Raw genomic sequence first — 21,636 nt, forward strand, 5'->3', positions numbered from 1 at the left:
GTGTGTGTGTGTGTGTGTGTGTGTGTGTTTGTGTGTGTGTGTGTATGAATGTATATATATATATATATATATATATATATATATATTAAAAGAGATCATCATTAATTTTGAATTGGAGGTTAGTCTCAAGTCTTAAAAGAATGCTACACTACTTTGGTCCGTAGGGATATCAAGAAAGTCCCTGAAATGTTGCATGGAAAGGTCAAGGGATAAATTGTCTAAATAGGCTTCTAATGATTTTTTTTTCATCTTTATTAAATGAAAAAGAAAATCTGTATTAATTTGTGTGTTATGAGATTTACTGCACTTCTGTATTCATTTAGTCGCGTCTTTAACTACAGGCTAGTTTATATGATTATATAATCTCTTATTGACATATTGATTTGTTTATATGTCTGTTTATTCATGTATCTGTCAATTTGAAAAAAAATTGATGGTCCATTGTTTCTTTTTATCTTTAGCCAATTATTTATTAATCTATTATCTGTCTATTTACATTTTTATAATTTATTACCAATATACTTACCTGTTCATGCATTTATCTATTTTTGCTCATCTCTCAATTCATTTCTTTGCTTGTTCGTTTTTATCAATCTATCTATTCGTTTACCAGTTTATCTAGATAATGATTTACTAATCTATTTGCTTGTTATATTTGCTTGTTCTGTCTTTATACTGAATTTCCTTTATGCCCAAGTTTATCTTGGATAAAAGTACCTAGGACAGTGATTCTCATCATAGGATCTTTGGAATCCTGAGGGGGGGAGGTAGGAATGGGGGGGGGAGCGGAGTTTCAAAAGAGGAACCACAAACTAAAAACTATTAGTAGTAGTTAGGACACTTAATGATTTTTGTCAACGTTTCTGCGGTCATCTCTAGGAGTCCAGACAAAGCAACACGTAAGTACATAATGGGGATATGGGAGGGAATAGTTTGAGGTCCTCTGATCCTAGGGAAGACACCCACGCGCCTCACACCAACTAACTCTTGTCTTTCGTTTCCAGACACGTACTCCCTTCCGATTGACGCCACTCCTGCTTCGAGCTCAGCCGCACCCTCCGTCGTTTCCGCTGCTGCCGCCACTGCCGCCGCCGCCGCCGCCGCCGCTGCCAGTGACATCTACCGGCGGCCCATCTACCGGTCGCCGCCCATATCCCGGACGAGCCGCAAGTTCGCACCCTTGGACTCCGTCGTCCGCCCGGCGCGATCGAGCGCCGCCGCCCTTTCGTGCCAAGCAGCCGCCACCGCCGCCGCAACAGCCGCCGCCGCCGCCTCCTACTCCCGCCTTGCTACTCGACACGATGACACCCAAAGCTCCTCCTGCTTATGTCGCCTTCACAAACACAAGGTGAGAGAGGAGGTCCTCCTTAAGGGGGTTGGTCACTGTCCAAGTCTGTAGTCCTTGGAGGTCAGCGGAATGTTTGACCGCCGGGTGAAGAGTGTTTTCTTTGCAGTAAAGATAATGTATACCAATGAACCCAGAAGTTAGCATATAGTACATATATGCATATATGTATGACATCCCTGAGTACGGTTCTAAGACGAGGGCCGAAACGTCACGCATCGAGTCTTGTGTGTGTGTGTGTGTGTGTGTGTGTGTGTGTGTGTGTGTGTGTGTGTGTGTGTGTGTGTGCGTGCGTGCGTGCGTGTGTGTTTGTCTGTGTGTGTGTGTGTGTGTGTGTGTGTGTGTGTGTGTGTGTGTGTGTGTGTGTGTGTGTGTGTGTGTGTGTGTGTGTGTGTGTGTGTGTGTGTGTGTGTGTGTGTGTGTGTGTGTGTGTGTGTGTGTGTGTGTGTGTTAGGAAAACGTAAGTACTAGACTCGATGCGTGACGTTTCGGCCCTCGTCTTAGAACCGTACTCAGGGATGTCATACATATATTCATATATATATATATATATATGTATATACATACATATATATATATATGTATATATATGTATACATATATATATGTATGTATATATATATATATATATATATGTGTGTGTGTGTGTGTGTGTGTGTGTGTGTGTGTGTATGTGTGTGTGTGTGTGTGTGTGTGTGTGTATGTGTGTGTGTGTGTGTGTGTATGTGTGTGTGTGTGTGTGTGTGTATGTGTGTGTGTGTGTGTGTGTGTGTGTGTGTGTGTGTGTGTGTGTGTGTGTGTGTGTGTGTGTGTGTGTGTGTGTGTGTGTGTGTAATATGAATTACATAATCGTCATTCTGTCCAATATTTTTTGACAACTTGGTAGAACTGCACAGCCTTCTTATAAGGGGAAAAGGCTTTGGATTAGAAATAAGTTTCTTTATTGATGATTTTCTACATGCTTATGGAGAACGTACTGATAATGATGACCCAACTCTTTCTTCGCAGGGGTGTGACCGTCGAAGCAAGTCGACTGAGCGCCGGATGTTGGGGAAGGGCGGGGGAGAGCTGGAGGGCGTGGGGGGTATAGGAGGAGGAGCTGGAGGAGGAGTAGGTGGAGGGAGTAATGGAGGGACCTTAGGTGCAGTGGGAGGGAATGGAAACAATGCGGGATTGGGAGGGGGAGGAGGAGGAGGAGGAGTAGGTGGAGTAGTAGGAGGTGGTGGGGGAGGAGCAGGTGGAAGTAGTGGAAATGGAGGAGGAAATGGAGGAACTGCAGGAGGAAGTACCGGAGGAAATAATGGAGGAAGTGGAAACGGTTTAGGTGGAGGATTCGGAAGCGGTGGAGGCAATGGAGGAGCTGGAGGCTCAGGAGGAGGAGGAAGTGGAGGAGGAGCAGCGTCTACCTCCTCTGGCAGTAGTGGAGGAGGAGGCGGAGGAGGAGGAGGCGGAGGAGGAGGAGGAGGAGGAGGACGTCGTGGATGTAGACGAGGTGTCCACAATCAGCCTGGGTTTTTGAAAACCGTCTCTATCATCGACACCCTAAGTGAGATGGCCCATGGTCCGGAAGTAAGGTGTCTGACTCAAGAACCCCGATCCCGGACATCTCGGCCGCATTCTGGGTCCCGGATGCCCCGATCACCGGCAGCGCCTTCGACTGCGTCGGGAGGAGCTAGAAGTCTTCCGGACCACGACGAGGACACGCCCCCGAGACCTCCCGTCCTCTCACCTGACTTCCAGCAGTTCTCGGAGAAGATCTACGATGCTGTGACTTCGCAGCGGCCGGACCCCGGTGTTCGTTCGGGAGGGAAACGGAACAGGCAGTCTTCGTCCTCCCAAGGAGCGACAACAACCACGGGTCAGTCCCATGGGGGAGCGAGGCGGAGAGACCGCAGTGAACCTCGAGGGGGAGGTGCAGGTGGAGAGACCGGAGGGTCCAACCTCGAAGACCATCCGGGGGGTCGAGGTGCTGAAGATCAGCGCCGCGAAGAAGACGAGGGGACTCGAAAGTCGAGATCGGAACAGCGGTCTCGCGAACGGGGAAGAACGCCAGACTGGATCAAGAGGATCTTCGACATCGCTAAGAAGGGAGACATTGTGGCTTTAGTAAGTCAGCATCCTCTTCCTGTAAGGAAGCTGTTCTAACATGGTGTAGTTGGGAGACAGTAGCATTATATTTCTTTTAGGAACTCATTATTTCAGTATACTTTTCTAGTAAGTCATCACCTTTTCTTTAGGAACACGTTCTTTCACCATGCTTCTTTAGTAACCTATCAACTTTCTTTTAGAAACTCGTCCTTTCACTATATTTCTAATTTAGTCTAACAGCTGCCTAAATCCAACTGCTACTCAAAGCGTGACACCTTCAAATCTCAGCAAATTTAGACAAAAATCTGATGAAGTTTAAAAGATTACTTTGCCTGATACACACCGTGACAATACAAACAATTTGGATATCCTTAAAAGTACCAGCATAACCTAACACACCTAAGTCCCTAACTTAGGTTAACGTATGTCTAATATTCGGACCCAAATTTGCTTAACATCTGCCTACATTCTATAGTTAACTTTAACTTCCTTATATGAATTCTAGACTTCTGATCTTTCTATCATATCTGACTGGGGCAGAGAAAACCTAGTGTAGTGTATGGAAGACAGATGACTGGCAGGGTGGGGAGGTAAACACAGAAAATATTTTGAATTTTATTAATTGACTTTTCGACCTTACCAGGAATTCTTTATATTAAAGAAGTCTTGGTAAGGACAAAACATCAGTGTTTCCTGTGTTTACCTCACCATCCTGCCACTCAAAATTTGGCGTCTTTCAATGGTACAAGACTTAATATCTCCACCTCTACTTGACACAACCTTCCACAGAGCCCTTTGGGCTGCATCAAAATATCATTCATACATAACCATTCCCTAACGTCCCATCCTCCACCCACTCCCTTCCATGCATCATCCATATACAACCATTCTCCACTCCCTTCCTTCCTCAACAGATATGCTGTAACAATGAGTACATTTCTTGGACTATGGTGCCGAGGAAATGAATGATGAACAAGCGGTTTTGTTGGCTTTATTCTGGTTAGTGCAAATGTCGACCTAGGTTGGGTCGGGCGGTCAGGTGTCCGAGGAAACCTGACCGCAAAGTTGACCGCGTGGGCCTTAGGACGCGCACCGCTGGGTTACAAGTACAGAGGGGGGCTGGGCTCTGGTTACAAGTCCAGGCTGTTTATATACACAGTTGACGTAGTCGACGTACCCAAAAGTAACGAGGGACCCAGCCTCACAGAAATATGGATAGGAAGAGCCAATATCGTGATTTCATGAGGATACAAATGCTTGTAGTACAGGCGTGATATGGAATTAATCTATACAATAGTAATATGAAACCGAAGGCCAGCTATTTCTACACAACATATAAATTCCTTGTCCACCTTATTGCTGTAACGACGATACTATAAGCTAAAATACCATATAGACGTATATGTGGGGGAGTTAGGGACGCCACACCGCCTCCTGCTCAAAGTCCCTTTTACTCCAAACATCCATCTCATCCCCGGTCGCCCCCTCATGTTCACTTCATTAGCCTCTGCCTTCCACACTTCTTTTCCTAATCTTTCTTCACTCATTCTTTCCATGTGTCCAAACCATCCCAATACTCTTTCATCAACCCTATTTCTCAACTCCTTTTCCGCATCCGCCCTCCTCCTCACCTCCTCGTTTCTTACTCTATCCAACCTTGTAACGCCTACCATACTTCTCAGCCATTTCATCTCAAACAATATTAAACTCTTCCTCTCTTTTTCTCTTATGTTCCGCATTTCTGGCCCGTACAGTGCTGTTGGTACAATCACCCCTTCATACAATCTCCTCTTAGCGTTCATTCCCAGATGTCTACTTCCCATTACACTTTTTAATTCCCCAAGGCACTTACTTGCATCTTTCAATCTACAATCTACCTCCACCTCCACTCCTAATCTATCCTGGATAATTTATGTCCCACAGCTAACAAAGTTTAAAGCTAATCCAAGGTTTCCAGCTAAGTACGCTTAAGATCCATTCTAATCTTACAGCTAGTTTCCTAATATTTATTTTAGTTTCAAATCTAACTTAACTTGAAAAGTACCTAACTGGCATTGCTAGTTTAGTTCAGGAACCATCTGAACATCACAAATAGCCTAGGTTTTCAGCCATTTAAATAGGTTTCAAAATTAACATATCCTCGTATGTGCACTGAAGACTCAAAACTAATCAACCCTGGCATATAACTTCTTCCCTCAGACTACTATAGCCAAGGCGACCAGTCAGTCAGTTAATCATATTACCTCATTCCAAAATTAGCTTGGTCCGACCTAACTCCCGCTTATCTAATATTGGCTTAAGACTTATGAGTCGAGAAGAACTTAAGTCATTGGATTTGATCACCAAAATTCATCACCTTTGCAGAAGCGAAGCGTGGCGGACATGGAAGGTACCCTGATCAGGAACCTGAGTGACCACAGTGGGAACAATCTGCTGCACGTCATGGCGGTGTTTGGCCACCTGGCGCCTCTCACGTGGCTCCTCATCTCTCAGCAGGTTCTCGTTGACGCCCTCCACGATGAGAACAAGTTTGGGTTGACACCATTGGTCTGCGCCATTAAGGTACATTTGTTGATTTTTTTTTTTTTTTTTTTGAGCAAAGATAACTAAAGTTTTTGTATTATTGTCGCAGACTAAACTGAAAGTTCTTGATTTGATTTTGTAGAAATGAAAACCTCTTGTGTATATTTTACAGAAGACCCTGAAAGATTCTCTGTAGAGTTAACATAGAAACTTAAAAAAATACTTGTTTAGGTCTTAGAGTTCACCTAGAGTTTTTATATGGATTTCATAGAGATACCCAGGAATTCTTGTGTAGGCTCCACAAAGTTGCAAAACATCCTTGCGTTGATTTTACATACCTTAGAAAAAATATTTCACGTAGAAATAGGGAGGTACTTGCGTATATTTCACAGTGAAACTTAAACGTTCTTGAAGACGTACTACAGAGGAATTTAAAAGTTTATACGTCTATTTCAAAAGAAACCTAAAATATTTTACTTTGGCTAAAAAAGAAAAAAAGTAGCTCTTGCAAAGGTTTCTAAAAGTTCTCGTGTTGAGTTCTTATATGGTTCTATTTTTTTTTCTTCTATAGTGAAATTCAAAATTATTATGAAAAATTCTCATAGGAACCTAAGAATTAATATATAGGTTCTGTAGATAAACGTGCCGATTCTTAAACTCACCTGAAAGAAAAATGTAAAAGTTTTATTGTACGTTTTACATAGGAAATTATAACATTTTGCATTTCCTTGAAAAAAAGATCTCAAAGTTTCTGTGATAATTTCGAAAAGAAAAATAAGAAATACTTTTTTCTGTGTAGAATTTGCAGAATTCTAAAGGTTTTCTGTGGACGAAAAAGAGAATTCGTTGCATCCAGTAAAAAGCTCTATACATGTTAATTTTACAATAATTTTGATTGGTTAGGCTGGCTAATATCTCGCCATATCTCCTACGACAACAATTTCAAGAAGTCACTAGAATCAATCAACTATAGTAGTGAGCATAGCAAAGAAAAAAAAAAAATCAAACAGTTTTGCTATCCTATTTATGGATTTTGAAGGAAGGAAAATTGTCTTTTTTCAATTTCACATTACCTCAATCTATCATACCAATTCATACTTTTTCTGAAAGCACGTAGGGCGAATACTAATACTCCTAATTGGATGACGGATAGGCAGAAAAACGAAATCGGAAAAAAGAGGGCCTTATGTATGAATAAAAAAGGGAGAAATGCGCCTTACTTCTTGGTATAACGAAATGACTAGGTTGGCTAAAAAGAACATGGGCACAACGAAACTTAACTACGAAATTAAGGATGACATATAAGCAGGGATTAACCCAACAGGCTTCTTCTATCTCTGCAGAACTAGAAATAAGGAAAAGATAGGCCAAATTAAATCCAAAAGGAGGATGTCTTGTTGGATTCAAAGGAAAAATGAGCGAGGGTTTAATCAATATTTTCTCTCGGTATATATAAAGAAATGGATAGATACGATTATGGTACCCGACAGCGACACAATCTTTAGTAAGAATGAGGGAAGTAGACTAATTAGCATCAGCAATAGCAAGGAAGAAGTAGTAAGACAAATTGATAGGTCCAGACGATATTTTTTCCGAGAGTGTAAAAAAAAAAAAAGAGTAATTTTGAAATCTCCAACCATTTAATGGAAGTATTTAGTACGTCGGTAGACACTGGATTAGTGCCTATTTCTTGGGGGTAGGCAAGCGTTGTTCCTGTTTTCAAAAAATGTACAATTTCTATTCACTACTACAGGCCAATCAGTTTGACGTCTATTATAAGAATAATACTAGAAGCAATAAAGCTAAAAGAATCAAAGATTACACCGAGACATAATTTGATTCGTTACTCACAGCATAGGTCCACCAAAGGTAGATCATGTGTGAAGGAATGTGTGATATTTCAAATAACTACTTTAGCTCAGTATTCGTAAACACTACGGTAAATATGACAAAAGAAAAATTAGAATATGCATAGAAAAACTCAAAGTTAATAAAAGAATAAAAACGATATTGTTGTTCCATTAGAAATTATTAGAAAATAAATAAATGAATAAATAAATAAATAAATAAATAAATAAATAAATATATAAATAGATAAATAAATAAGTAAGTAAATAGATAAATAAATAAATCAATCAATCAATCAATAAATAAATAATATCCAGAGATCTCCCAAAAGAATGGGAGTTAGCTAACGCTACCCCCACAATTAAAAAGGGTAACAAAAAGAAGCCAATGAACTACAGGCCTATAAGCTTAACCTCAATCGTAGGAAAAATGATAGCAACTATCGTCGGAGATGCTATCGAACACCATTTAGAAAGTAACTGTTTAATAAATGATAGCTAGCATGAATTCAGACGGAAACGTTCTTGCGTGACTAACCTACTCGTAATCTACAATATAATCATCCAAATCATGACAAAAGAAACAATATAGATTTAATATATCTGGACTTTGCGAAGGTTTTTGAAACCGTCCTACATAAAAGACTATTTGCTAGATTAGAAACCTATTAAACTGGATTAGTAACTGGCTAAACGATCGTAAACATTTATTCTAAACGGCCAAAATTCTAGATGGAAAAATACTATGAGTCGAGTTCTTCAAGGTTCCATTCTTGGGCCACTTCTATTCATAGTATTTATAAATGATATAGACCACGGGCTGAAATCTGTTGTGTCCATATTTAATGATGATACGTAATGCGGAATGGCAAATGATCCCTTAAAACAATTAAATATTCAAAAAGATTTAGATAAACTACATCAATGGTCTGAAAGGTGGCTACTGAAATTTAACATAAGTAAATACAACTACAAAGTAATGTCGTAACACATTCGTAAAATTCAACAAGAACCCACTGTGTTGGATAAGAAGAAATGAAATAAATGATATCCATATATTTCGATCACGGACTGTGATCCTCTTCACACTGAAGAGGACTGTGATCCTCTTCACACTGAAGAGGACTGTGATCCTCTTCACACTGAAGAGGACTGTGATCCTCTTCACACTGAAGAGGACTGTGATCCTCTTCACATTGAAGAGGATCACAGTCCGTGATGGAAATATATGGATATAATTTATTTCATTTCTTCTTATCCAACACAGTGGGTTCTTGTTGAAAGTAAATGCAAGTTTATACACAGAGGTAAAAATAACAATAAGTACGATTAAAAGTTAAACGCAAGGGGATAAGAGACGGTTAAAGAAAATGGAGAAAAGTGGGAGATAAGCCAGTTGTTATTTGCTGACGAAACTGTGATTGAGGCAGGGTTAGAGGAAGGATTGAGGAAGTTAGTGACAGAATTTGGTGTGCGAAAGAAGGAAGTTGAAGATAAATGTGGGTAAAAGTAAGGTGATGAGATGTATAAGAGGAGAATGTAGCAACAGACTGGAAGTGAGTATTAAGGGAGAGAGACTGAAGGAAGTGGATAGTTTTTGATACTTGGAGCGAATATGGCGGGAAAGAGAAGAGTGGAGTTGGAGGTAGAAGGTGGATTGAGATAAGCAAATAAATGCATTGGTGGAATAAAAAGTGTAATGAGAAATAGACATTTGGAAATGAATGCTAAGAGTAGATTGTGTGAAGGAGCGATTGTACCGACAGCACTATATGGGGCAACAACATGAAACATAAAAGAGGAAGAAAGAAGGAGTTGGAATGTGTTTTAGATGAGGTGCCTGGGAAGTATGGTAGAGGCTACTAGGCTGAATGGAGTGAGAAACGAGGAGGTGAGGAGGAAAACGGGGGTGGAAAGGGAGCTGGGAGATAGGGTTGATGAAAGAGTATTGGGATAGTTTGGATACATGGAAAGAATGAGTGAAGAAGGATTAATAAAAGAGGTGTGGAAGGCAGAGGTGGAAGGACTGAACATGAGGGGGCATTGGGAAAGAGGGGAATGCCTGTTGAGGAAAGACGGGAGAAGACAGAAGATAGGGATGAGTGGAGAGTGGTTGTGTATGGATGATGCTGTGATGCATGAAAAGGAGGGGTTGGGGATTGGGGGGGGGAGTATGTGTAAAAAATAAATTGACGCACCCCGAAGGGATTTCTCCTCGTCTTCTTTTTTTTCTGCATGGTGGGACAGAGAGGTGGTTGCCTATTATATGAAGCGCCCTTGCTGTGGGTGTGCTGTGTCTTACCACACTGCTTCTGACCCAGAGCAGTGGGCGAGATGCTGAGATAACCCGTCATCCAGGAGGTGCCAAGATAAGAGGGAGGGAAGGGGATGAATGGGAGTGGAGTATATGGGGATGGAATAGGTGGGAGTGGATTTTATGCCTTCCCCTTGTCAGGGGGAAAAAGCCTTTGGTATATGTATGTACCATTACAAGTTATTTGGAAATTCATTAACAAAAGTGGATAGCGAAAAGGACCTCGGCGTAATTATTAATAAGGATCTCAAATCATCCAAGCAGCATATTTCTGCCTCAGAGAAAGTAAACATGATTCTAGGACTGATTGCGCGATCTTTTGATCTCAAAAGTCCATCTCTCATTAACAAGTTATATAAATCGTTAGTTCGTCCACATTTGGAATATGCTCTATCCGTATGGTCACCGAATCTCATTAAAGATATTAGAAGATTAGAAAAAGTACAACGGCATGCCACAAAACTGATTCCAAATATCAGAAATAAATCATACGAAAATCGACTAAAACATATGAATCTGTATTCTCTAAAAAAGCGTAGACTCAGGGGTGATTTGAGACAGGTCTTTAAGATTCTAAAGGGAATTGACAACATCAAAAGTGACGAAATTTTTATACTGAATACGAATCAGACAAGAAATAATGATCTTAAACTGTTAGGAAGTACATTTAATTTGGAAGCGGGTAGAAACAACTTCGCCAACCGTGAAGTAAATTAATAGAATAAACTTCCTGCCGAGGCAGTACAATGTAGTACAGTTCGAAGTTTCAAGATTCATTTAGGTAAACACCTAAGCAATATGCTGTAAAGCCTGCCATTTATTATATTTTATTTGATCTAACCATTTATTGTTATCATATATCTATTATTATTTATGTGTTTATGTATTTGTCAATATATATCAATTAATTTTATCTATTTATTTACTTATTTATTTGTCTGTTAATTAATTTATTTATTAATTTATTTGTTTACTTACTTATTTGTTTGTTTGTTTATTTATTTGTTTATTCACTTATCTATTTTTTTTCGCATCCGTCCTACTTATGGACCAAAAGGTCTCCTGTTGGCATGCTCTTCCTTTGTAACTAATATTTCATCCTTTTACACTAGTGTATACAAGGTGGCAGATAACAATGATAGTTACGATGTTATTTACTTTGACTTCAGCAAAACGTTCGACAGGTACCCCACCAGAGACTATTAGCCCATGGCATAGGAGGAAAAGTGTTTGAGAGGATTAATGACAAAAAACAGCAGGTCACCATTAGCGGTGCAAAATACAAATTGAGGAGTGTTACTAGTGGAGTTCCCTAGGTCTCAATTTTTGGTCCGTTATTGTTCATTATGTATATAAACGACTTGGACAATAGGACGATTTATAATGTTAGTAAGATTGCGGAGGACACTAAAATGGGACGCAATTTAGGTCAGGAGAAGACGCCGGGATACTTCAGGAAGATCTTAACAAATTATTTGCATGGTCGTGAAATGGTAAATGAGCTTCAATATCTCAAAGTGCAGTGTATTAAATGTAGATTTACACAACTCAGAAAACAGGTAAACCTTAGATAGCACATTTTTAGAGAAAACAGAATATGAGAAAGATTTGGGAGTGCTACTAAGACCTGACCTTAAAACCAGGAAACAGTGCATTAGTACTCGAAGCAGAACCAACAGGGCATTAGGATTTTGCTAAGACGGTTGCAAGTGAAAGTGCAGAGGTAGTTATCAAACTCTATTCTTAACTATGCGGTACAGTTTTGGCTTCCATTATATAGAATGGATATTCACCAGAATCAGTACAGAGGGGAATGGCCAAAATGATACATGGGCTCAGAAATTTACTTCACGAAAACACGCAATTTATACTCTGGAAACACGTAAAGGATGGAATGATCTAATAGAGGTACTTACATGGGTCAAGAGCTTTAATAAGAGAGATGCAGACAAGGTCATCATATTAACAAAGCAGAAAGCAGAGTAGGACTAGCAGTAATAGATTTAAACTGGACAAATTTATATTTAAGGAGTAAATAGGCAAGAACAGGTTTACCGACCAAGTGGTTAACAAATGGAATAGACTTAGTAGCCATGTTGTGAGCGCTGAAATTATTGATTGTTTTAAGAGGTTAGATAACTTTATGGATGGGGATGATAGGTAGTAATGAACATAGAACTGCCTAGTATAGGTCTTATGGCCTCTTGCAGTCTCCTTCGTTTTTATGTTCTTATGTGTTTGGGATTCACTCTACTTCCCAAATAATTGACCTAGGCTTTCATGTATAAAAAATCAATGATCATTTCTTGTCATTTATGAATAGAACTTGATGTAATATCTTTGATCTATGGTAGTGTTATTTATGTGTCCGTTATTCACTTTAAAGACATACCATATGCAATATAAATTGATTATGCAGGGAATTACATTATATTTTGGATATTAACTATGTAGTTTGGTTTTCAGTACGGACGGTTATGTCTCTTGCAATGGCTCATCGAGAACACGGGAGTTCGTGACAAGGTTCGGTGCAAGGATGGCGAGAGGTCGCTCCTCCATATTGCTGCCAAATATGCTCAGGAAGAGGTTAGTTAGTTACTCAATCAGTCATTTGGTTTGTCAGCGATACAACCAGTCAGGTATTCAGGCAGTCAGTAAGTCTGTGTTTTTTCTGATAACAAATTAACACATTTTCGTCAAAAGAAATTTTTCTATGGGGTATTATACAGTTTATATATTTTTTCAATAGCGCTAATCAAATTACCATTATTTCACATTTTTTCAGGTACGTACAGTTCACTGTCTTTTAGATATCTATTAGGTATTCATAATGAAAAAATCATGACCATGTTTGAATAAAAAAGTGCCTTGTACGATTGAAAAATCTATAGCTTTACAAACAATCTTTGTGTAATAAACTGGCACTAGTTTGTGTAAACAAGGTTATATCAAGATTTTCTCCCCTCTCTTTCAGACGGTATCATGGCTGGTGGAGTATATGATGGCTCACCAGGTACCTCTCGACAATAAAGATCACCACGGCAACACAGCCCTTCACCTGGCCTCTCGAACAGGAAACTCACGGGTCTGTTCTATCCTTCTTCAACATGGCGCCGATGTCACTTTGAAGGTACAGAACTTTAAATATATAATTCTAACTTATTTTCTAATTCTAGTACTTGAAAGGATCACAACACATACCTTACCAAATCAACATCGATTCAAAAAGGACCACAGGACCACTACACCCGTACATTTCTCACAAACCTCACTCAACAAGTACCGGATAGTTTCAATAAGAAATTGCTTCCTAACAGAACATTGGTAACAAAAAGTAAGATAGCTGAGGCAGTCTCTAGACACATCCTGTAAAAATATGATAGAAAATGATAACAAGAAATTGTAGACAAACCTCCTGGCCAGCAGAGAATGCAAAGTATCACAAAACAACCCCATCACCAACTTCCCATACGAAACCCAGAGCATACCAAAGCTCTCACAAATATAGATGACCTATCAATAATAGGCCAGAACACCAGCTACAAAATAACAACAAAAAATACACAAATCAAGTTTAGTAAGTTGGTGCTCTGACTAAGGCAAAACAGAATGTCTGTTTCCCCTCAGAAGTTATTAGTACTATCACTTACCATGAATCTAAGGAGCATCAAATTATCAGATTAAATAGCCAACCTACCCCACTGTACAAAAATAAATAAATAGTTAAATAAATACATACATACATATACTAAAGGCTTTTTCCTCCTTACACGGGAGGTAGCCAAAAACAAAGGCATAGAAACTACTCCCACCCATTCCATCCCCTCCCCTCTACCCTCTTCCCTCCCTCTTAACTTGGCACCTCCTGGATAAATAAATAAAGATAAATAAATAGATAAATAAGATAAAACAAAACAAATAGAAATACTGGACTTCACATCTGATACACACATGACCTTCACCCAACATATTAAATATCTTACAGTGAAGGCAAAAGAAAAAATGAATATACTCTTACAGAACCAGGCACGGGGTAAGGACAACTGAAAGAAACACTTATCACGGAATATGCAGAACTCATAAAAACTACAATTAACTTTGCATCCGCAGCATAGTACCTTACAATAAAGAAAACAACAAAGGAGTCCTACAAGCAACAGAAAATAAAACATGAAGAATAATAACTACCCACGCTAAAATAACTCCAATAGTCCATCTACAGTCAGAAACCCAAATCCTTCCTATAGAACAGCAGAGCAGAGTTTTACGCAAGATCAATCGAACCCATACACCTCTCCCATTACATCACGCAAACATGACCCACTAAATACAACATTCAACCAACCCTTATAGTATTCTACTCAAACTTTTACGATAAGCTGTTTCAAGTAATCTGCAAAACACCCATAGAGAAATATACAGCTGTACACTCACATCACAAAACAAGATCTCCATAGTAGACCACCAAATACTGTACCTCACTAAACGTCCTCAGAAATCAACCCAAAAGAGAAATCTCTTCTAAGACAAGTAAAATTTGCATTGTCACACTTACGTCTAGGTCACCAACGCACATTAAAACAGTACTAACCCAGAATAAACCTGGCAAAGACTCCAATTCCCCCAGAGGCAACCATAATATAGATGACGCAGAGCACATTGTACTACACTATCTTACGCTCAGCTGTTCCAGACAACAACATAAAACCTCGTTACTGGGTGACCTATAAGCTGAACCGGTGACCTTGTACGGTTTCCTGACTGTCACGGGTTTCTTGCAAGGGAGACCTGGGGCAACGGATCGATTGGATGATTGATTGATTGGCGTGGGTACAATGACCTAGCTCAATGATTTTGGAGACACACTTCTAAATCTGTGTTAAAGAATGGGTAACAGGAAATGGGATGACAAAATACGATGATGTCCTCTGACTTATGTTGTGCTTTCCCTCATCTGTGTTTAGAACGATGTGGGGCAGAAGGCGTGGGAGGTTTGTGCGGCTAGAGGACACTTGGCTTGTGCTGAGTACCTGTGTGTGCATGAGGCGGGACTTGCCCTTGCTACCGATCTCACCAGCAGGGAAGCTGAACTGGAGGCGGCCATGGCGGACAACCACGACTTCAGAGTCAATTTCAAGTAAGTGTTTCTTCTAAATGGAGAGTTGTAGTCTCAAGGATAAGGTATCTCACTTTTTCGGTCTGCTGCTTTGGCCTTAAAAGAAAGGGAGTATATGGTCGCTAATGAGTAGGACCCCCCTTTTTTGTGTCAGATGTTAACTTCAAAGGAAAGGAAGTTTCTGATTACTGATAAGTACTAATTCACAGTTTTGTTCAAACACATAAAAATGGAAAGGATATAGAAATGAGGAATCTAATTCCAGACAACTAAAATATTTTCTTTTTAGTGATATTTTGTTCACATATGACACCATATTTGGACAGAAATAGACATGACATTTGTCATCTGAAATTATTGTTTTACGATTAATCTGATAAACCCTGAAGTGGTATATTTACAAGGAATTTATTGAAATAAAAACATGAATATCTTTATTGGTAAACTGGTAATCTATCCACCCTGCTATTTCAACTTATTGCATACATTTGGATTAAATATGTCAATCATAAAGCGCCTGTAAATCATCAGTGACGAACTTCACCTTATTAGGATGTCTTCATTCAAAAGATTTATGGTAAGAGGATTAACCATTTGACGTGACTTATCACTATTGCTCATATTAAGTAGCACTGTATATCTTGCAGGAAGCCAGTGGCTCCAAAGAATTTGGCAAAAGGCCCTGAATTTGTTCTAAGATCTCTTAGAGAAGAAATGTTATATTAGTCTGTGTTGTGTGAGTGCTGAACAGTGTTGTATAACATGTTTCATATATTCTGTGTAATGCCAGCATCTGAGGTATATGATATCTGTAACTTAACTAATTTTGTAATTGATGTCAAAGAACTCTTAACGTTTTAGGTTTTACCTATACGGGATGATTTTTTAAGTCAGTTAGGAGAGAAATACATTGGTGTCTGATGTGAGGGGTGGAAATAGATTAGATATAATCCATACCAGGGATGATAACCATAAAAGAGCCGTGAAAAAAGTAATCAAAGGAAAATTTCAATGTTTTCAATAGCATGGAACGAATAGAAGATTTATTTTGGAACTGGAACACAGCCTAACTTGGTTTCCCATTGCCAAAGACGATTCAGAGAAATCCTTTCCGTATCAAAGCTTTTTCCACACAATTTTTTATATTCTTTTCTTACGGTTAACGAAAAGCGATTTCTTTCAATTGTATTATATCCCCTTTGTAGCAAACTGGTTAACAAAAGTCCAGATAATAGAATGTTTGCTCCTCAAATTTCAAAGCATTTTCGTTCCCACTCATGAACTGCGTTGAGGCCTCAACCAGAAGAATTTGTCCAGACTCACTTCACTAAGACTCTCGAGAAAGAGTGACTGAGTCCAATTCATATTCAGGGCACCAAGAGAGCCTCTAAAAGGATTAAAGAGCTTCTTACATGTCGGCTAGAGGAGATTTATCCTGGAAATACATAACAATGAACATGTGAACATGTGAAGACTTAATTTGCAAAAGCTTAGTGGCTAATTTGACAATTTTATTTTGGGGAACGTCTGGAGATTATTCAGATAGTTAAAAGAAGCCCGTAACTGAAAGGGTGAAATACTATTTTCATTTAACGATTAAAACAGTAGAGCACTGTAAAAAAGTATTACTGTAATGTCTTTGTTCTGCCTAACTGCAAAGAACTACTGTATATTCAGCTTCGAGGAATTCCTCTGTGATTTCACTTACCAGAGAGAACGTCCTCGGACGAGATCGTCCTCAGGTTCACGAAAACGTCCACAGGTGAAACCGTCCTCGGTCGAATTCCATACCGGGTTCTATTTGCATTACTTTACCCAACATTTGCAGAATGCAACTAATCGATGTTAACCTGTTTTGCATATAGAAATATCGAACGCTCGCCATATTCATGCGCAGCATTTTCCCCAAAATCTGCATGAAAAACACGTTTTTGTAGGACTAAAGATGAAATATAACATTTTGATTAATCAAATCAGAAATGGATTAGTACATAATTGATAATCCTAATGATTCTTTATTCATATTAAAAATGGTTGAAATAATGGCCCTTTACTTATGACAGCAAGCATTTCCTTAGAAATGCTCATTTCGACTAGTTTCAGTTATATTTGAAATCTTGATTTCTCATTATTTCTACCATTGAATTTTAATAATTCCCTGAGGTTTGCTGTAGAATCGCCGTGCGATAATACTGCCAGGTGCTGCTGACTGAATCAGATTTTAGTATTTCAACAACAAATAGCTGTTTAAACGGTAGTCCACACATTTTAAACCACATTTCAAATCTGCATTTTTCTTTGCGCGCTTTGATGCCATTGTTGGCTAAAATGCAATTTTTTCACACCAGCCGACGGGATTTTTTCATACTTTATCACTATTAATTCAGTCTCATCGTCGTTACTTACCAACGCACCGGGAAATGAAATTTAATCTTTTAATTTCCATATGGTACCTTATTCCTGGTGCACTATCATTTCATCATCCGATTATTTAGTCACACAATTTTGGATACTGGTTCATTTAGTCACATCACCCCGGTCATTAAATCACCGTTGAATTGTAATGGTATACAGAATAGTATTCCTTTAAGAGAATTAATGTAAACTGCGGTTCTGTGGATTTCTATAACAAATCGCTGCTTAAATGTTAGTCTACACATTTTAAACCGTACTTCAAATGTATGTTTTCGTTTGCGCGCAGTCGTATGGGAGCGTGGACAATTTGACGTGGAGACGTTTTCACCGGATACTGAGCAGGGACGATTTCATCCGTAGACGTTTTCAATAAATACCGTGGTTTCGTGGATTAAAGTTATCATCTATAATACTTTCATATAAATATATTTAGATTAGAAGGACATCTGGGCCTTACAGGGTTGAACAGAACAAATATGAGATTGAAGGGGTTGGAGATGATTAAAGAAAATGGAGAAAAGTGGGAAGTGAGCCAATTGTTGTTTGCTGACGACACTTCGCTTGTAGCAGGATCAGAGGAGGGATTGAGGAAGTTAGTGACAGAGTTTGAGAAGGTGTGTGAAAGAAAGAAGCTGAAGATAAATGTGGGCAAAAGTAAGGTGATGAGATGTACAAGGGGAGAGAGTGAAAGCAGGCTGGAAGTGAGTATTAAGGGTGAAAGACTGGAAGAAGTGGATAGTTTACTTGGGTGCGAATGTGGCAGGAAAGGGTGGAGGTGGAATGTAGATTGAGAGAAGCGAGTAAATGCCTTGGTGGATTAAAGAGTGTAATGAGAAATAGACATCTGGGAATGGATGATAAGAGGAGCTTATATGAGGGAGTGATTGTACCAACAGCACTGTACGGGGCAGAAACATGGAACATAAGAGAGGAAGAGAGAAGAAGTTTGAATGTGTTTGAGATGAAATGTCTGAGAAGTATGATAGGGGTTACTAGGCTAGATAGAGTGAGAAATGAGGAGGGGAGGAGGAGAACAGGGGTGGAAAGGGAACTGAGAGATAGGGCTGATGAAAGAGTATTAGGAGGGTTTGGACACATGGAAAGAATGAGTGAAGAAAGATTAGTAAAAGAAGTGTGGAAGGCAGAGGTGGAAAGAGTGAATATGAGGGGGCGTCCTAGGATGAGATGGATGGATGGGGTGAAAGGGGAATTACAAAAAAGGAGGAAGGATGGGAGAGGACAGAAGATAGGGTGAATGGAGAGGGGTTGTGTATAGATGAGGCTGTGATGCATGAGAGAGAGTGGGTGGGGGATGGGGGGGATAAGGAAGTATGTATGAGAAAAAAATTGACGCAGCCCGAAGGGATTTCTCCCCGTCTTCTCCTTTTCTGCATGGGGGGGGGGGTACCGAGAGGGGGGGGGGGTCGCCGAATCTATGAAGCAGCCTTGCTGTGGATGTGCTGTATCTTGTGGCACTGCTTCTGACCCAGGGCAGTGGACAGGATGCGGGGATGACCCGTCATCCAGGAGGTGCCAAGATGAGAGGGAGGGAGGAGGGTGGAGGGGAGTGGAATATATAGGAAATGGAATGGGTGGGAGTGGTTTCTATGCCTTTTTCTTTTTGGCTACCCCCCGTGTAGGGGGAAAAAGCCTTTGGTATATGTATGTATGCATGCCTAACTTTACAATCTTTGCAGGTTAGCTAAGACAGAAGATACTTTGAATATATATTTGTTAAACACATTGTCGCCAACATGGCTGTATGAGATATCCTTAACTCCTTCATTAAAGTGACGCAGTTTACAGATCCTGCTTTGATTAAGAAAATATGAGTTTTATGCAGTCGTTACATACATATACCATAGGATTTTTCCCCCTTACACGGGGGGTAGCCAAATAGGAAAAGGGATAGAAACCACTCCCACCCATTCCATTCCCTACATATTCCACTCCCCTCCACCATTCTCCCTTCCTCTTATCTCGGCACCTCCTGGATGACGGGTCGTCCCTGCCTCCTGTCCACTGCCCTGGATCAGAAGTAGTATCGCAAGACACAGCACATCCACAGCAAGGCCGCTTCATAAATTCGGCAACCCCCCTCTCCGTCTCTTCATGCAGAAAAGGAAAAGACGGGGGGAAATTCCTTCGGGCTGCGTCAATTTTTTTCTCATACATACTTCCTCACCCCCCATCCCCCACCCACTCCCCCTCATGCATCACAGCATCATCCATACACAACCCTTCTCCATTCACCCCTAACTTCTGTCCTCTCCCGTCCTTCCTCAACAGACATTCCTCTCTTTTGTAATACCCCCTTCACCCCATCCATCCATCTCATCCTAGGACGCCCCCTCATATTCACTCCTTCCACCTCTGCCTTCCACACTTCTTTTACTAATCTTTCTTCACTCATTTTTTCCATGTGTCCAAACCATCCTAATACTCTTTCATCAGCCCTATCTCTCAGTTCCCTCTCCACCCCTGTTCTCCTCCTCCCCTCCTCATTTCTCACTCTATCCAGCCTAGTATACCTTATCATACTTCTCAGACATTTCATCTCAAACACATTCAAACTCCTTCTCTCTTCCTCTCTTATGTTCCATGTTTCTGCCCCGTACAGTGCTGTTGGCACAATCACTCCCTCATATAACCTCCTCTTATCATCCACTCCCAGATGTCTATTTCTCATTACACTTTTTAATCAACCAATGTCATTTACTCGTTTCTCTCAATCTACATTCTACCTCCACCCCTACTCCTCCCTTTCCTGCTACATTCGCACCCAAGTATTTAAAATTATCCACTTCCTCCAGTCTCTCTCCCTTAATACTCACTTCCAGTCTGGTGCCAATCTCTCCCCTTGTACATCTCATCATCTTGCTTTTGCCCACATTTATCTTCAGCTTCTTTCTTTCACACACCCTCCTTAACTCTATCACTAACTTCCTCAATCCCTTCTCTGATCCTCCTACAAGCGCAGTGTCGTCAGCAAACAACAACTGGCCTATCTCCCACTTTTCTCCATTTTCTTTAACCATCTCCAATCCCTGACTCACTATCCTTGCATTTACCTCTCGCACCACCCCATCCATGTATAGATTGAACAGCCAGGGCGACATAACACATCCCTGAAAAAATCCCACATTTACCTCAAACCACTCACTCTCTCCATTTTTAATCCTAACGCAAGGTCTACTATTATCGTAAAAACTCTTGACTGCTCTTAAAAGCTTTCCTCCTATCCCATATATTTGCAGTACCTCCCGCATACCTTCCTGTCTACCCTATCGTAAGCCTTTTCCAGATCCATAAAACCCCAAAACTATCCTTACCTTTTCCTATAGCTTTCTCACATACCTGTCTTACCACAAAAACCTGATCAACACAACCCCTACCTGTCCTAAACCACACTGTTCCTCACCAATTACTCCCTCTGTTCCTCTCCTAATCCTCTCAATCAAGACCCTCCCATAAGCCTTCCCAACTACACTCAACAAGCTGGTCCCTCTGAAACTACTACACTCACACTTGTCCCCCTTTCTCCTGTAAAGCGAAACTAAACAGGCACTCCTCCAGTCCTCCGGTACTTTACCCTCTCTTAAACAAACATTTGATAACCTCACCAGTCAGTCCTCCTTAACTGTACCTCTTTTCTTCAGACATTCCGCATGACATCCATCCATCCCAGGTGCCTTACCTGCTCTCATCATCTTAACAGCTGCTTTCACTTAATCGTTCCCTATTTCTCCTCCATTCTCCTCACTCATCACTCTCATTTTCTCAGCGCTTTCCACTGCAACTACCTTTCCCTCCCTATCCTCCTTCACATTTAGCAACTCCCTAAAATACTCTGCCCACCTTCCTCTCACTGCCTTCTCTTCCATTATCATCTCTCCATCTTCACCTTTTACCCCCTCCTCTCTACTTGATTCGCCTCCTCTTCCTCTTTTAATTTCTTTCCAAAACATCATTTTATTACTTTTAAATT

The 21,636-nt window shown here is 40.2% G+C and overlaps 1 protein-coding gene across 1 annotated transcript in view; it reads left to right on the forward strand.

Moving 5' to 3' along the window:
* LOC143017486 (uncharacterized) overlaps positions 1 to 21,636 on the forward strand; it is a 144,293-nt gene that overhangs the window by 115,243 nt on the left and 7,414 nt on the right. The window contains exons 2-8 of the mRNA XM_076172275.1: positions 1,005 to 1,348; positions 2,354 to 2,491; positions 2,579 to 3,451; positions 5,798 to 5,995; positions 12,584 to 12,703; positions 13,092 to 13,247; positions 15,082 to 15,254. Of these exons, the coding sequence (XP_076028390.1) occupies positions 1,005 to 1,348; positions 2,354 to 2,491; positions 2,579 to 3,451; positions 5,798 to 5,995; positions 12,584 to 12,703; positions 13,092 to 13,247; positions 15,082 to 15,254 (2,002 nt within the window). The remainder of the gene's footprint in view (positions 1 to 1,004; positions 1,349 to 2,353; positions 2,492 to 2,578; positions 3,452 to 5,797; positions 5,996 to 12,583; positions 12,704 to 13,091; positions 13,248 to 15,081; positions 15,255 to 21,636) is intronic.

The sequence above is a fragment of the Oratosquilla oratoria genome, chromosome 32 (genome assembly GCF_046742065.1).
Source record: "Oratosquilla oratoria isolate Oo_2021 chromosome 32, ASM4674206v1, whole genome shotgun sequence".
Classification (NCBI taxonomy): Eukaryota; Metazoa; Arthropoda; class Malacostraca; order Stomatopoda; family Squillidae; genus Oratosquilla; species Oratosquilla oratoria.